The sequence below is a fragment of the Aplidium turbinatum genome, chromosome 1 (assembly GCF_918807975.1).
Source record: "Aplidium turbinatum chromosome 1, kaAplTurb1.1, whole genome shotgun sequence".
NCBI classification, from domain to species: Eukaryota; Metazoa; Chordata; class Ascidiacea; order Aplousobranchia; family Polyclinidae; genus Aplidium; species Aplidium turbinatum.
In genome coordinates, this window is record NC_137472.1 from 21,144,164 (window position 1) to 21,162,366 (window position 18,203).

The window sequence follows — 18,203 nt, forward strand, 5'->3', positions numbered from 1 at the left end:
AACAATACTCGGCGTATTGTTAACATCAGAAGCATGATGGAGGAGCTCGGTGAAATTAATGGCTTATTCTGTACAGCTTTGCCAGGACCATGCCATCACAGAGTGTGATTACAATTCCTGTTTCTTTGGCAAAGGGAAAACTAGACCACTCTTAATTGCATTAAAGTACCCTCAATTCCTTCAAGCACTGGCAGATTTAGGCAGTTCCATCAATGTTAGCTCTGAGCAAATTTTATTGCAAGGATGTGGAAACTTGCAAATGAATTCAAGCCTGTGACAGAGTCACCCTTAGACCATGGGTGGAAAGAGGATAATAGCGGCAAGATAGTGCCAAATGGGTTTGAAGGCTTTCAGCTGCCAGATTCTCTGGAAATAGACCAACATAACAATGACAGTGACTACGTGGATTCGAATTTATCTGACGATTCAGATGACAGTGAAAGTCAGAACGATAATTTTAATATTATCTAACTAAATCTTGTATTTCAGATTGTATTTTTTTTACAGTTTCATATTTGAAAAACACAAAAACTGTTACAGTTACTCAAAAACCATGACAGATAACCTTTTGTCTTGGCAGAATTTGACCAATTTTACTTTTTGAACTAAGAAGCTGTCTTAATTCTATGACATTGGTAAAGGAAAAAATTAGAAACTAAAAAAAACGGAAGTAGCCCACAAACATTAAAAATTGCTAATATCTCAAAACTGTTCAGTTTTCGGCGTGTAAGCACTCGATTTTTGGATTCTACGCCCAAAAATACATTTAAAAAGTTCTTCCTTAAATTTCCTAATGAAAATGTAATAAACTCGTATAACTCCTGGACTACTAGCATTGTTGCAACATTCACCAAAATATTCTTAATTACATCAGCATAAATGACATTGCTAATGAGTTTTCAATGCGCACTACCGCACAATATATTCGGTTGTAACAAGTTCTTGTAATGTGTTTGAAAGTTATTAGTTTTGTCATAAATTTGCAGATGTTCTTCTGTAGCTTCGATTGTTTTCAGTCACCTGACCTGACTAGTGACTTTGTCCTATAGTGCACTAAGTGTGGCCGTGGGGATTCTAGCGAAGGAGATGACAAGAAGAAAACTATAACTTCTGTTTTGTTTTTTTGGAAAAACTAAGTATTCATTGGAAAGTCATAAGTTCGAATCCCGCTGGAGGTACCAATTTTTCTTTGCTTGTTTCTTAATCTTGCAACAGTTATTCACAAGAGCACTGGTAGCAGTTTTATCTCTATGATTTCTTATCTGTATATTATGCTGTTAGCAGCTAATTTACCGAGGTCCAGTGATTGTTTAATAAACTTAATACCGGTACCACTAAAATTGTGTATAAAAATATGCATCCTCCCAATGTTTAAAATTGTCAAAAACTTGATAAAATGTAGATTTATCCTCCCCAATCCTCAAGTAACTTCGGCACCACTGACTAGGCTAATAGGCTATCCAAAACACAGACTGGTTCAACATGTGTAATCTAAAAAGTGAGGTAAAAATGCGTAAGCGAAGAATGCGAAAGTGAGGTAAGTAATAAAAAGTAAGGTAAGAATGTTATGTTATTGTAACCGTAGGCTATCTGGTGAATTTGTCTGAGCCCATCGTGAGAGCTGTGAAGGATAACAAGGATTGTTACGTACAGAACCGTGAAAAAAACAGTAAACAACTTTAGGATTACGTATAGGCTTTGTTTAAATGTGAATAAATCAAAGATTTTAGTTGTAGACAAGACCAATGTTGGTTGCAACATGTTTGTTGCAGAAAAACAAGAAATCAAGAAGGCGGGAGATATATTGTGCTTAGTGTCTACTGTCTACTATCACCAACAAAGGTTCAAGCACAGTAGAGATTCGAAGAAGAGAGATAGTGCTGTCATTCAAGACTAGACTGCTCTTCATGATTATATTACTTACTGCCGTACCCTATATGGCTGCAAGTCTTTCACTATGCTGAAGATTGACAGGACAAAGTGGACTCATTCGAGATGCGGTGTTATCTGAGAATGCTTGAAGAGTCGTGGAAAGAAAAATGACAAGCGACTGGTTGCTCCAGAGGAGTTGCAGTAAATTGATCCTGCGGATATATTCTGGACTTTTGGAAACGGAAGGTTTCTTGGACAAGCGATGAGCTGGGTTAGATTGAAAAAATGATCAACACTGGAAAAGTTCACGAAAAACGATGAAGAGTCTAACCAGTAATCTGGCTTAGGCTACAGCATAGCTAAAGACCACAGAGAAAGTAACATCTAGCCCAGAGGTGGGCAAACTACGGCCCGCGGGCCGCATGCGGCCCGAAACAACTTTTTGTGCGGCCCGCGAAAGCCTGAAGCAACTATATAGAAAAAATAATTCTAAAATCGCTTGAAACTTTTAATTACTACAAAGACTTAACTAAACCTTTTCTTCATATACTTATTTCATCTTGATAGAGATAAATTGTAGTCTTTTTGTCGCATTGTAGTAGTTTGTTTCCCCAGCCACATTGTGATCTTGCATGAATGCATGTTTATTATTAGTGTCAAAGCAGCCATTGCTAAACAGCCGATTACGTCACAATCGAAATTTCTGACTTCGGCCTGTCGCATCATGAAACTTCCTTTTTCGTTTTAGTCTTGGATCAAGGCCAAGACTCTTGGTGTTGGTAGAGAGAAAAGCGACAATTGCGACAGTTTTTCTGATTATGTTAATTCGCTCACAGATGTGTTTTGTTTAAATCGCTCAAAGTGTGTCTGGCAAAGTGTTATCTTGATGCGGGTTGTATTCAAATAAATAATTGAGACAAACATTTTTTATATCTTTTATGCAACACGTGTACTGTATATAAAATCTCCGTTTTTTTCGTCACTATAAAAACAAATAAAAGCTTGTGGTTTGACTATTTTGGACTTTATGTTTTGGGATTATAATCTTAATACATACTGCGGCCCTCGAACAAATTCAGATTCTGAATGCGGCCCTCGAGATAAAAAGTTTGCCCACCCCTGCAGTCTAGCCTATGGGTATAGCAGGAGTTGTGTGAATAAGAGACAACAGAATGAATTGGTGAAAAAGAGTTGTGGCCACAGTATTGGAATGTGGGGCCTGGCGAAAAAAAACTGTTTTTAGTCTTTTGTCTCTAATTTAAAAGTCTATAAATGCATTCTATCTTTACATAAGAATGCTAATTGAATCGGCAACATGGAAGTATTGGTCCAACAATGTTTAATCAAAATAAAATCATAATATAAGTCACAACAAAAATTACTCAGTGATAACAAGGCAATTCGCATCTCAGTCTACGGTGAGTGACAAGTTTTTAGAAAAACAGTACCAACCTTGTCGGGGCCACAGTGCCAAGAAGCCTATTGATCGTGATGGTGATCAGACAAACCATGGAGGAATACCCGCAAGAGAAGTAAAAATACCCTTGAAGTATGCACGTTTCAGCTGAGTATGGCCTGCAACACAACGCACAATATCGTTGCTCTGTAGTCGATATGTTTCAAGCATTTAAGATATCGTTTAGTAAACGTTAGTTATTAGGCGATCCATTGACGTAAACTGTTAGTTTTGTGTCGCCGCTTACTAGTTTCTGCATTGGTGCAGAAAATTTGTCAATTTGGAGCGGTACATATAGGCTAGTCGTGGTTACAAACTTCATGATTGTAGACCTATTTGCTTAGCACCGTTCCAGGTATCTGCCTGTAAAGCAACTTTCTTGAGCGTTTTATTTCTTATACCTGCTTTACGTATTGTGGCCCTCATGCTCGTCTCCGGGTCGAAAGTTGGCTGTCATTTGTTTCCACATGTCAAGTTATTCTGCTACACTTTTTTCTTTTCCAATGCTTGTTCGTCTCCTTCTTCCTCTGCACCTCTTTCCTTCCAACATAGCCTACATTTAATAATTCATTGTTGTAGGCCTAGCAATGTAGCTGTACTGCCGATCCTCTCAAAATACTTCTTGTCTTAGTGGCATACGCTGGCTAAAAAAACTGGTAGGCCAGTGGCGTATCCTCAAGGAAAGCATTGCTTCCCCTGTCAAACTTGAAAAAAGAGAAGATGATATATTTCAGTAAAATGATTTCGTAATTTCTTTACCTGAATACAAATTAGAACAGTTTCTAACTCATGTCCCCGTATGATTTCAGCTCGGTGTTAATTTTTTTAAAGTTGGAAGCTTACGGAAGCAAAGATTCGTATCGCTTCCCTTGCTCTCGTTTTTGCTATCAGAAGAAACAAGTGAGAGAGAAAGAAAAAAAGCAGCGCAAAGTTTGCACGATTTACGTTTCTCTTAACTCATCTGTGGAAGCAAATTTTAAATTGCTTCCTCGATCGCAGAGTTGCCAGATTGGCCAAATTTCTCGAAATAGGCTTTTTTTAAATTAACTCTTCAAAATGCATAATAATCAATATTTCTCAAATATCGCAACCTTACCAGATGAAACCATATTCACCATTGTTCAATACATGCTCTATGCTTGTTTAATACTCGTAATGTGGCGGATTAAAACTCTTCTGCTACAATTCTTTTATAAACTTACTTGCTATTTTTCGAGCTATTTTCAGAATTATTTTTGCTACAATTTATTAAAATCCGCTATAAGTCATAAAATATATTACATTTTATTATTTTTAATAGAAACAGGTAAATATATCCATTTGGGTTTTTTGTCTAATATTTTCTTTGTTTTGGTGAGTTTTTGGTGTTCTCTAATTGTAGCAGTATTTTTTGCCCATTCATGTGTAAGAGCTACCTTTAATAAGTTAATAGCTGTTTATCTGATAATAAATTTCATACAAATATTACCCTAATAGTGTTTCCAGAAAGCATTATAATCCATTATTTGAGTGTAACTTTGCAAATTTTTCCCGGTGGGGCATGTCCCCGGACCCCCCTAGAAAACACGTGCCTTCGGCATGCTCTAATCCCCCACGAGTTTTATTGCTTCTTTTGCTCAACCAACCAGGATACGCCAGTAGTAGCCCATTATCATGATTAAGGGATTCTGACAGAATGGGCCTATCAAAGTAATCTTTTACGTATACAGCCTATACGATCACCTAACTAGTAAAATTGTGTGCAGACGTTGATTCTATTTAAAAGCAGACGGTTTTGGCTAGTTGGCCAGAAAAAGTTTCTGGTCTCGTATGATTGAATCTAGCTCTTCATCTATCGATTTTCATCACCAAATTGCAGCTTATCACGGATAACCTTTTTTTTTCCTTTACTTGCAAGCCTTTTAATTCGTTTAATTAAAGTGATTAGCCATGTTTGAAGAAGCCAACTGAGCCACAGAAAAATGCACAGCTTTATGCGTCTGTGGAAATTCAATACTTAAAAAGCTATCTGAAAGTAAACAATAAGTTCAGCATATTTTATCAATAAATATATTTTTACAGCAACAGCGGCTTTTTATGCTTGACAAGTAAGTTATTATTTCTCATTGGAAATTTGATACAAGAATAATTTCTTAAAAATTATGTCGAACTTCTAAACGAGTTTAAAGCTCAATTTCTCACAGTATTGCCTAATGTGATGAAACATGACGTTGTATTTTGACTATCGATTACACTTTCTAAAATGCACTCACTTCTTGTGTTCCTGAACTAATCACGAAGTTTTAACGTTGACTGACGGATATAATTTGTTTGAACAAAAATAGTGCAGCACCTTTGCCCCGGAGCAGAAAAACGAAACAGGCTGCTGAAGTTTCACAGTAATCAATAACAGGCTACATTGCATGGGTACTTGGTAGCCTACAATGCACGCACGACCGTGAAACACCTTATTTCAAACAAACATTTAAAAAATATGTAATCTAAAGGTTCCTGAGGAATCTAAAAATCTATTAAAGAAGGAAAAATAAGTTATATGATAAATGCTCAAATCCTGTTCAGAAAAAAAAAAAAAAATGAAATGTGGAAATGAAAGTATCTTCAAATCTTCTGCAAAGGATAGGCTAAAGTCAAAATTGCCTTCAACCACTAACACAAATTTCAGTACCAGCAAGCTGCGTTTCCTTGTTTTGCATTTTTGTTATAAAGCGTAATGCTAGCCTTCCAATTCCACAGTTCCTTCAATTGCTTTTTTCATCATGAAAATTTTTCAATCAATACCTTAAGTCAGGGGTTCTTAACCGGGGCAAATTTACCCCCTGGGGGTAAATTTCACCTACCGAGGGGATAAATTTACTGAATCATAAATTAAAGCAAACTTCATTTTTTCAGTTAGTAAAAAACTGGTAGTGTTGCACTCGATTTTGATTCAAATTTATGCTTAATGTAAGTTCTCGTCTTTTTCTTTTATCTCCACGCAAGTAGATTACCAGTTTCATTGCAGCAGCGTATATGTGCTACATTTTTACTGTACCAGTTCAATATGCAAATGCAAGGAAAAAGTGTTACCATTATAGATGAAGGCCTACATGATAAAATTCAGGGCTTTCAGACAAAATTAGATCTGTGGAGTAAAAGAGTTCAAAAAGAAGTTTACACAAATTTTCCGACATTTGATGTTTGGAAAGTCAGTAGAAGTCGCAACTAGATTTCTGACCGCAAAATCGAAATATACCAGCACCTTGCCGCCTTAAAAAATAACTTTGGCGGTTACGTCGAAGGTGAAAGTTTTAACAGTAGCCTACTGCTCTTTGAATAACTCATCCCTTCGAAGCCAAGTTAGAAAGTATTGCTGACGATGATCTTTGCAAAGATGAATTGATTGATCTTCAATGTTCAACAACTCTTTGTTCCAAATTTTTATCATGCAATGGTGACTTTTTACTTTTCCAAGTTTGGTGTGGATTAGTCGAAGAGTTTCCTACGCTGACTAAGCGTGCATTTGAAATTATTACACCTTTTCCAACTATTTATCTGTGTGAAGTAGGGTTCTCTTCATTGTTGACTATTAAAACAAAACATCGATCTCGTTTAGTTCCCAAACACGACATGCGAGGAGCTCTTTTAAAGACTGTTCCAAGAATCTCCAAAATTGTTCGTGGAAAGCAAGCAAAAAAGTCTCACTGATTGACTGTTGAAATTGCGTTTCAGTCATTAATAAAAGAAAAAAACTTAAACATTCTTGTGTGCTGTTATCATAGTTATTTAGGACGTTTGAGCAGACATTATTTTTCACAGGACCCCTTCAAGAACAGTCGTGTCTTCGGCAAATTAACAGCTTGTTTTTGATATTTGCCAAGGTAAATCCAGACAAAAAAGATGTTTTGCATTTCTTCGCATGGTTGACTGAACACGATGACATCACAAGGGGTCACCAAAACGGTGGGGGTAAATTTTACTTTTTTCATTCGGCAAGGGGTAAACGAGACAAAAAAGGTTAAGAACCCCTGCCTTAAGTATACGAATCTATGGTAAAATTCTTTCACCAATTGTAAATTTTATACAACTGAATGCAAAATACACAGTTTTAAATTTTTTAGAAGAGTTATAGCTAGTTAAATTATGCATAAATTAAGTGATCATATAAGTTGTGGCAAAGCACAATAGCGTGATGATGATGCACAATACCGGTAGGAGATAGGGTTAGGGAGGCGGTTGCTCCCCTGCTGAAAAAAAACGTCGCAAGTTTAGGCAAAAATGTCCAGTTATTGGGGCAAATCAATCTTACCATGATGTTTCGACATCTCACCAGTTTACAAACTTTACATAATTGTTATAATTTATGAAATACATTGATATTTTCCAATGAATGTAAAATAATTGTAGGTTGTATACAACATAGCTTAATAACATAATATAACATAATTGTAGGCTATGTTTGCAAAGAAAAAAATTGGGCAAAATTTTGTTCGCCTCCCCCTCCACAAAAAAATGTTTTGCTCTCCTACGACACATTTTTGAAACAGGCCATAACAAACGGTATATTCTTTGTTCCCTTCCCTCTTGACGTACACCACTGTGAAGTTATACCCTACAATCATTAAGGATGCAGCTGAGCGGTTTTAAGTTTTAATATAATTAATCAAGCAGTCTCATTTATCGAAAACTTGTGAGTTGAAGGTTTTATAGCCATAAAAGTTATATAGAAAATTGCTGCCTTTGTGAAAGCGAAGACTGTGAAATAAATTCGCTGGTGACAGGAAATTACTTGTCTCCGCTGAAGATAAAATCGATGTTTACAAAATAGCGCTCAGTCAATGTTTTCCTGGAAAATTTATGATCTCACTTTGTGTTACGTGAATAATAGTGGCCAGTTCTTCATGCAAACATGTTACTGAAAGGTATGCTGTGCAGTACAGAATCAATAACCGCATTATCTTTCACCCACCACAAGCGCGAGTCTATTTGTCTCAGAAACCAAACTTTGCCTTTCGCAAACCTCTACTACGGTCGTAATGCTAAGGTATCATTTGAAAAGTAGAAATATTTTTGTGAGCCTCATTGCTCAAGGAACGAAGTGACGCGTGTCCTCTTGCGAGCACGGACAAAACTCAGAGCCTGTGTTATCCGCTGGTTTGCTCTGGGGATGGATTTAAACTTCTCCTAGAGTAAAATAAAAGAAGGTCGGACAACACAAAATAAAACAGAATTAAAGCGTTATTTTATTTAGAAAATCTAAATTGTTTCTGTTTTATTTTCAGTGGGCTTCCGCTTAAAATAAAAATTAGACCTGATGTCATTTGTTTTGGATCACTCACCATTTCATCATGACGTAACCTGTGACGTTGAACGGCATCATAAGCAATGACGTAAGTAGATCAATAATGCTGAGATTAACAATGAACATGTTGAAGGGTTGTTTGCACATGACCTTGTTCCTCAACACTGCTACTATAGTGAGAAGATTTCCTAATGTTCCAAGGATGATGTCGACGACACCGATGCTGATACCAAGATATCTGCGCAGATAGTGTTAAGTATTCCATCATTATATTATCTCAACAACATGTCAATATCATGAAGCATAAGATCAGTGTTAACAGCAAACAACATGTTGTTGTGGCAATAAAACAACAACAATACAAACAAACAAAAAACTGATGGGTGGTTGGACAACCGGGTTAGCTACTTGTTGAACAGATGAAGTTTTGTAAGAGCTTGCAAGGCATGAACCAATTAGACACTGCGTTTAAGTGGCTACCGTCCAATTGTGACCTTTCTAGCACTCAGGCTACTCAGCCATAGAGTTGATCAGTGCTTTGAACATAGTTTGGTAATTACAGAAGAAAACACAGTTATGATAGGGGTGGTAATCGAACCCATGTCAGCGAAACTTATTCCCCAACCCTAACCTTCTAGAACACGCTGGCTACGGAGGAACGCTCACTTAATTTACTTTCTATCAGAACTGTTTATTTATTTATTTTTGTTCTACCTCCAACACCCATTTACATAATAACGTCACAGCCAACGCAGCTTCTGATTGGTTCATGCTTTAAGCAGTTTCGGTAATCAGAAGTTCTGTTGCATACGTTTTCAGTTGACGGAGTAAATTGCCGATTTGACATTAGGCGACCTTTTCAGTGGTTTTGTATGGGCTTCCGATTTAATAGAAACCCTGCTTAAATAGTTTTGTTCAGATTTTCCAGTTCTGTTCAGGCTTGCTTTTTTACGAGAGGGAGATGACAAAACGCGTTACTCCACAGTCGCTTTTGAAAGTAAATTTTTGTGTTGTCGAAAATTAATTAAAAAAGAAAAAGGCAAACATTACTCTTGCGAAGTCTTTCTTGTTCAAAACGAACTTGTTGTTTTAACCTTTATGATATCCCAAGTTATAGCTGTGGTCAGGGCCGGATTAAGGGTACTGTAGGCCTAAGGCTGTTTACTAGAGAAGGGCCTATTTTTGCAAACCAAGCTACAAAAAGTAATAAAAATATATAGGCTACATAAAAAATTGAAATTATTTACTGCAAAATAACATATAACTTACATAACAGAAAAATGTTTATTGTCAAATTTGAAGCAGATGTAAAAGATTTTGGAAAGAAAGAAATGGATAGTAGGTACCTATGGTAATACTTTACCTAACGACACTCTAAACCAAGGGTTTTCAACCTTTTTTCCACCGCGACCTCCTCAGAGCAATCAATGTAGTCTCACCCCCCCCCCCCCCCCCCCCCGTAAAAGTATTCAACAAAAGCAAATTTAATGCAAAATTTAACCAAATTTGATTCATGCCGACATTCAGTTATGTTTAGTATTGCTGTTCCAACGTGAACTTCCGAAACAAAAAACGTTTTTTTGCGATGTTATTACGGCTTTTATTATACATTTCCTCCGATTGTTATTTCCATTTTCTATCAAGCTTAGCTAGATAATAGGAGAAAAAATAATGGGAATAATCTACGTTTTCTCACTTTTACTGGTTGAATTTATTGCAACCTTTTATGGATTTATTTAAATTAATTTCAGTGAGATGGTTTGGTACTGCATATTTTTAACTATTACGTTTGTCAATGCGTGCACCTGTTGCTGAAAGAACTTTCAAACAAAATAGCCGACACTAATTTTTTTCAATAGGCCTACCATTGAAAACGATACTAAGAAATCTATATTTTGCATAGGATTCTACATAATTTTGCTTTTTTACCATAGCGTTGTTACTGGTTAACTTTAGTCTGCGCAAAACAATGTACAAGAACTTGGTGAAAAATATCGAATGCTTTCCTACAGTTAATGCCTTTGCAACGTCTGAAAGCACGATATAATAACCTCAAGTAGAGGAATGGGCGATTGCGAAAAAAAAACAGTTTTTAATCTTTTCTAGAAAAAAGAATTGAAAACAATACACTGGAATTTCAAGCGCCTCGCGAACCTCCGAAAAACGGCTCGCGACCCCCAGGTTGAAAAGCCCTAAAAGTTGAAAAGCTCTAAACCAGAGGTCGGCAACCTTTAGCATTAAAAGAGCCAATGTTCCCAAGTTTATTCAAATTAAGACATATTCGGAGCCATAACATGTAACTGTCGAGTTGGCCACTAAAACCAAAGGTAATTATAGCCTACACTTCATGTAGAATTTCTTTCAATTTTTGCTTTGTACATGCGAATATTCCAGAATTTCAACAAACAAAGCCTGACTATTAAACACAACACTTTTTAGTAGGCTACCTACGGGCACAGTATTGGGTAAAAACATACATTTTCAAATAATCATTTATTTCACCCAGCTAATGCGATATTTGCTCCTGAATGTCACTGCACAGCACATCTACATTAGCTTGATAAGATGACACTTTGAGTTTCATCTGGGACTGCAAGCTCTCATCTGTTAGGCGTGAGCGTTGTTCATTTTTTAAGTAATTCATGACCGAAAAACTTTGTTCGGATAAATATTTTGATCCAAATATCGACAGAACTCCAAATGCATATTTTTTCATGTTCATGTAAGAGTCAGGTATGGTATTCCACGTATCGAACACGAGCTTGTCTGGTTTTTGAAGCTTTTCAAGGTCACTCCATTTGTGGTTGTGACGAAGCGTGGCCTTCTGGCGAGCAAGATCTTCAAGGTCAGCTCTCAAGCTTCGGAAATTAGATGCCCTAACATCCGGGAAAATCAGAATCTGTCCCCATACAATACATGCATTGTAAGCCTTGAGGAGCCACCATTATTCCTAACAGTCCTAAATGGTTTTTTTCCTTAGCAAGATAAAAGCATTAAATCTTGGTGAAAAAAAACATATTAAACGGATTTGTAAGTCATAATTTTCAACAAAACTAGTTTAAACTATAGCCTAGAGCAGTTATTAATTTACAACAAAATTTTTTTTGTATTGCCCAAGCTCGCAGTGTAATCACGGGAGCCAGAGCAGAGGGCTGAAAGAGCCGCATGTGGCTCCGGAGCCGCAGGTTGCCGACCTCTGCTCTAAACTCAATTTCGGTAAAAATGGCCCCTACGTGGTTTTGGGAATGGGCTTTTCATATGTATTGACTCAACTCAGTCATTCGTTTCAAGCAAAAGCTGTACTGCTAGTGTTATCGGATCTATCTGTATCACTATCAGCCTTACAAAAATTGAGGGCTGAATTTTTCCAGGGCCTAAGGCTATAGCCTTATTAGCCTAATGGTTAATCCGGCCCTGGCTGTGGTAGTATATTCAAAGACGCAGTAACTTGACCACGATTGCAATTCAACACAGAACGTGCAAACTGAGTTGTCGTAAAAAGCGATGCTTCGACTCCTGTCGACTGTGTTGCCTACTTAATGTATAGCATGAAGAATGAAAAGCGTTAAGTTAAAGTAAAATGAAGTTGGAAACGGTCGCCTCCCTACTGAAAAAAAACGTCCCTAATTTGGGCAAAACTATCCAGTTATTTGGGCAAATCAATCTTACCGTGATATTAAGACATTGTTTGTTGGTTTATTTACGGTAATTGGAACACAGACATATCTATGAATGCAGATTAAAGTTAAGTTAACCTTGTTAACCCAATTTGAACGTTCTGTTGCTTGTATTTTCAACTTCGTACACTGCCAAGTTGATGACTGTGGAGTTATTAAACCAGGAGTCGGAAACCCATGGCTCGTGTGAAATATAAAAATCTTCGAATTTAATTTAATTTGAAAATATAATCTCTCTTCGTGACGGCATTTGACTCACAGAAAGTTTTATTTCAACTTTTCATTACAGTTTAAAGATGAAAATACGCTTAGAATGCACTAATTTAAATGCATTTCTCAAAATTTATTAGGGGTTCCCAAGACTTTCGCTGTTTTTCTCATCTTCAACAAACATATGGCCCCAGTGTTACAACTCATGATCTGCCACTACATGTTAGTTGTATTAAGTGTTAAAGCATTATATGGCTCTCACGGAAATACATTTCCAAAAACGTGGCTTTCATGGCTCTCTTACCTAAAAAGGCTCCCGACCCCTGTATTAGACTATAGTATACACCCCTCAGAGATTGTGAGTAATGTTGCATTTTTAAAAATATATTTGCAAAGACAAAATTTGGGCAAATTTGTTTACCCCCCCCGAAAAAAGCTTTATTCTCCTACGGCTATGGATGGCAACATATCACCAAAGTTATAATGCGAGTTTGAACACCATCTGTGCGCTATAAACCGATGAATACGCAATAGCTTCCAGATATCTGATGTTTGTTGATGAATTTGTAATAAACAGCGTTTCATTATTCGCAAAACATAATCAGAATACGTCAAATTCAGTAAAATAACTCCTCGCTGTCGGTAACGAGTGGGGCGAACAGAAGCAAATTTATGGACGTTCTTAATAAAAACCGACTTCACCAAGCATTGGTCCAAAAAAAAAACGATAAAAGCGTAGAGAAGCTTTTTTTGAATTGCTACTTCAAATTATGATCACACATTAAGTACGGTATTCTCTATTTCAGTGGTTCTCAACGGTGGCGGTACCGCCCCCCAGGGGGCGTTTTGACTTTGTAGGGGGGCGGTATGATTACGTCGGCTTAAGGGGGGGGGGGGGGGGGTTTGATTGTTAGGTGGCATTCTGGTCGAACCCATCTACCGCCAAGCATAACGATTTCATCAAAGAGCTTCTATCTTCGTGATAGCATTTCCTACCTCAAACCTGGTAGAAAAGAGATTCAGCTGTGTTGTTCTGCTACTATGCTACATACCAAACTGCGAAACCCACTTGACATATCCATAAGAGGTGATCTTCGAATGTTTCTCACTGACTTTACACCAGATGTGAAGAAACTGGCACTTTCTCACCAAGTCCAAGGTTCACACTGACTACCAGCAGGCCTATACTGTTTTCATGCTCGCAAATATATATTTGCTTTTTATCAAATATAGTTACTAGTCTCTAAAACCCTTAGTCCTTACAGCCTGTTTCACCCTAAAAGGGGGATCAGCAAAAGGTCCTTATTCTAATAGAAATAGAATTTTATTTGAATAAGGACCTTCTGATGATCCCCCTTTTAAGGCAAAACAGGTTGTAAGGGTTTGGTTTTAGAGACTGGTAACTAGCCTGTATTTGATGCATTTCGCTCTGCTTGGCTTTTTGCATGGCATTGAGCACTTGTGTAGTATTAATACTATTTATTCTTTTATATTTACTTTTCGCAATTAATCGTTTTTGTTGGGGGGCGGTAACATTTTTCCAGTTGATGAAGGGGCGTTGGGGCAAAAAAGGTTGAGAAACACTGCTCTATTTGCAGTAGGAGATCTCGCCTTTGTCATTTATTTATTTGTCTGTAGACAGGTAGTTCTCAACTGCTGTTTTGTTGTGTGACTCAACATTTAGTTACTAGTTTTTTGCAGTAGCTTTTGGGGCCCATTTACATTTAGACTAATGATTTTCTTAACGACCTTCTTGAATATTTGGATTGAAGACTTCTGGCCAGTTTGCTATCTTTCAAAGTTTTTGTTTTATATGGATTGAAAGCACAAAAGGAGGACACTTCCGATTCCACAAATACGGTTTAGTGAAGCCAAAGTGCGGAAAATGCCAACCATAAGCTGCAAACTGTTTTATTTTATCACTATTTCAGATTAAACAAATTGTCTCTTCGTGTAAGTTAACATTAAGTGAAAGCACAAAAGCAACAGGAGAAGAGATAACAACAACATTCAAAAAGACGATCAGCTCACCGAAATGTAGCAATGGTTTCGGTGTGGTTGACGGTTGTGTTTGGTAACATCGTCTTGTGGACTTGTGGTGTTACGTCTCAGAGAATCGAGTCGAGACCTTTACCTTGCTTACCTTCAGGCAAATACTACAGCATTGTAAAAAATATTCAACGAGATTTCTTAAACAACTCTTATAGCAACGAGCCAATAAAGAAGCCTTAAGTTAGATTCGGTGATTCTGTGCTTTCTTCTATATAACTGCGTGGTAATAAATAAGGTTAGTTAATAGATTTTCCACTGTTATGTGGTCAAGTAATCAAAAGAATGCCGCAACAAACGTATGATTCATGCAACACAACAGTAAGACCTATAGGCCTACCTTATTACTGTGTTGCATGTTTAGCTGCTGGTTTGGAATGCGTAAGGCTGGTGGAAAGTGCGTGATACGATGGCTGGGCCTATCTCAAATACCAGTTAACGACATAATCGGTAAAGTATTCAACCTACCGATGAAATGAATAAAAGACAGTAGAGCTTGTTTTATAAACCGAACTTAAAAAGCTAAACAATAAAAAATCAACCAGGTTTGGTAACTACAAAAATTTATTGGTAGAGCTTTCGCCGCCGTCAAGGCGGCTTCATCAGCACTCTTATTCAAATTGGATTAAGAGTACTGATGAAGCCGCCTTTACGGCGGCGAAAGCTCTACCAATAAATTTTTGTAGTTACCAAACCTGGTTGATTTTTTATTGATTATTATACGTTTGGTTGAATCCCTCTACATCAGAGGTGACGAACCTGCGGCCCGTCAAAAAATTTTGTGCGGCCCGCAAAACAGCTGACAATCGCTCCTCATGCATTAAAGACAAAATGCATCTCAAAGCTGTTTTATGCCTTCACTGGTGCACATTTCCTTTGCTACAGGTCGAGGCTGACAGATGAAAATCTTAGTGTTCAGTTGAGAGTTGCCACAACGTTTGTTCGACCTAATATTGAACGCTTGTTGCTTAATCAAGCAAAATAGCCTACTTTCTAAAAATCCCACTAAGCAAAAAAATTCAATGCTTTAATGTTATTTTTTAATATTTTATGCTTCAATGCTGCATTAGATAGCTTCAGCTGTATGATTCGCATGGGTTTTGTTTGTTGTTTGAAAAATAAATTTCATTAACTGATTTGTTGTTTCGGAGCATATTGGTCGAAACATTTCGTCAACTTGAGCAAAAAGGATAGAGCCAAAAAAAGAAGAAATCATACTCATATGAAAGCAAACGCTTAAACTGGAAAATTAAACTTAGAAAATTAAACTGTTTTCAGTGCAAGTACCGTTGCTCTATCCTTTTTGCTCAAGTTGATTTGTTTTTATTTTTACTGTTGTATGTTTTGATTCTGCGTAAGATAATTTCAACTGTGTGGGTTTTATTACTTTCATTTGCCGTTTGTTACTTTTCATGGCAGTGTCGATATTATAGCAGCAGTGAGCACTGCGGCACCAAACAGGTGCACAGTACTCTGCTAAAGCCATAAACAGTGACCGGATGCCTGCGTCCCACACCATTGGACAATCTCTCCATCTCGCTGGCATCCAACCCGCTGAGCTTCGTCGCGAAGAAGCCCTCGGTCGACGGGCACTGGAGCCTAACTAACTTCTCCACCACAAGATCTCTGCTCTTCCAAACGAGCACCCCCCGTCGACTGAAATCAAGACACCCATTCGTGCCAGCCGCTCAACTTCTGCGAAGCTGATGTACAAGACATCTCTGCGGCTGCTTGGGCGGACCATAAATGGAGTTCTGAATGGAAGTCAACCGCCACCAGACTCTATTCTTTCATCCCCGACGCCGAAACACGCCCCATCGGTCTAGCACTACCAAGACAGGCATGGGTGCGCCTCAACCGTCTTCGTACGGGCGTCAGGCTTTTCCGCTCAACCATGCACCAATGGGGAATGGCCTCTTCCTCCTCCTGTGAATGTGGTGCCGAGGAACAGACCGCAGACCACATCATCAATGACTGCTCCATCTTTAAGCCACCTAACGGAGTGGAAGGTCTGCGTGTCATGGATGATGAAACCAAAGACTGGGTGCTCTCTAGTAGCCTTCCAGTGTAGTCCGGGAACATCGTGAATCTGGGGTGGCAGTGCCGGATTAAGGGGGGGGGGGGGGCGGACTGGGCTGAAGCCCAGGGCCCCCGCTTTTGGGGGCCCCCACCTCAAAGAAAAAATCTATTAACTTTTTTAGTTGCACAGCTGGAGAATTCTGCTTTAATTCGTATCTCAAACAACAAACAGGGGCTCGGCCATAGGTGCTGCGGTGCTGCAGCACCCCTGCCCCGCTCCAGTTATTCAATTTTTTTTTTATAACAAAAAGCATATTTATTTGCTACTTTCTTATCCAGAAATGGTACAGATTTTTTTTTGAAAAAAAATTTCAATTATGAAAACACGGCTTGCGCTGTTTTTCATTTCGCCGTCGCGTCAGTTGGTAGGCTAGGCAGCTGCAGTGGCGTAGCCAAGGAGGGTTTTTGGGGGTTTCAATCCCCCCTTTGGCAAGCGTGTGACGTCACGATATTGAAAATGATGCTGGTCTTTTTATGTCTCTAAAACAAAGTTTGCCTAATTTTAAACGAAACTGCATTAAAAGAACGAGTTTTGCCAATACCACACATTCAAATATCTCGGCCAGGAATTAGCAACAAGAAAACATAAAGACTTAGCTTTATTTCCAAAAAATGCCAAAGAAAACATGATCTTATCCTTTTTCTATGCCACCGGACAGCACCATTTTACAGGAATATTCATACCCTCATTTTTGTTGAAAATGCTCTCAGAATGCACCAAATTCAAAGTAACTTTTCAAAATTTTCTGGGGAGGCCCCCCAGACCCCCCGCCGCTGGTTGTCCTCTTAGGCAAACACGCTGTCAAAAAAAACCTTTCTAAATTCCTGGCTACGCCACTCGGCAGCGGGGTAGGCTTTATCAGATGTGCCAGTAGCCAATGATAGACCTAGCCTCCCTTCGCCTGCAGCAATGTCTTCGTTGCTCTGCGAATATATTTGTGTATAATGGTCTCCAACTGCAGTGGAGAAAGATCTTTTTCAAAATTGAAGAGAATCAAAAACGAAGTTCGAAATTCTTCGAGGCAAGAGCGAGTTTCAAATCTTACGCTTCTAAGCACTGAACACGATATTTTGGATTCATTGAATCTTGAAGAATATTGATGAGCGAGTTTGTCACGAGAAAAGAAAAAAAGCGTCAATTTTGGGTTGATATGAACAATTTTCTAGGGCAGCAAACAAAATGACTACCGGTACCGCGTACTAGTTTGCAATTTCATTTTTAATTAATGGCCTATAGCCTACTCCTATGAATATGATTCTGTTTTTATCGTGTGAAGCTGACAAACAATTCACAGTTTATACATAAAGTTGCGGCCAAAAACAAACGTTTAGTTTTCTTGTGAAACGATTAAGCATACTTTGATCCCGTGCTTTGATCGCTCTGTATCTCAACAGTTTTGTGTTTAAGTATTCGACACCATTCACACCAAGCACTAAAAGTTTATTGTCATTGCTATATTGGCTTTTCAACCAGAAAACGAATCTTTTCCGAAGAAATACTGTTGAAAATTAATCAGGTTTTTCTTCACAATTTTCTTGGGGCAAAATTGTTTTGAACAGTAGCCTAAAGTACCTATTGCAC

General features: G+C 38.0%; 1 protein-coding gene across 1 annotated transcript in view; it reads right to left on the minus strand.

Annotated features, from left to right (window-relative positions):
* Positions 1-14,628, minus strand: part of LOC145773697 (G-protein coupled receptor 84-like) — a 33,797-nt gene extending 19,169 nt beyond the window's left edge. Inside the window, exons 1-3 of the mRNA XM_082584835.1 lie at positions 14,525-14,628; positions 8,644-8,844; positions 3,325-3,447 (exon numbers count right to left, since the gene is read on the minus strand). Of these exons, the coding sequence (XP_082440961.1) occupies positions 3,325-3,447; positions 8,644-8,844; positions 14,525-14,574 (374 nt within the window). The 5' untranslated portion in view covers positions 14,575-14,628. The remainder of the gene's footprint in view (positions 1-3,324; positions 3,448-8,643; positions 8,845-14,524) is intronic.
* Between the last annotated feature and the right edge of the window lie 3,575 nt (positions 14,629-18,203).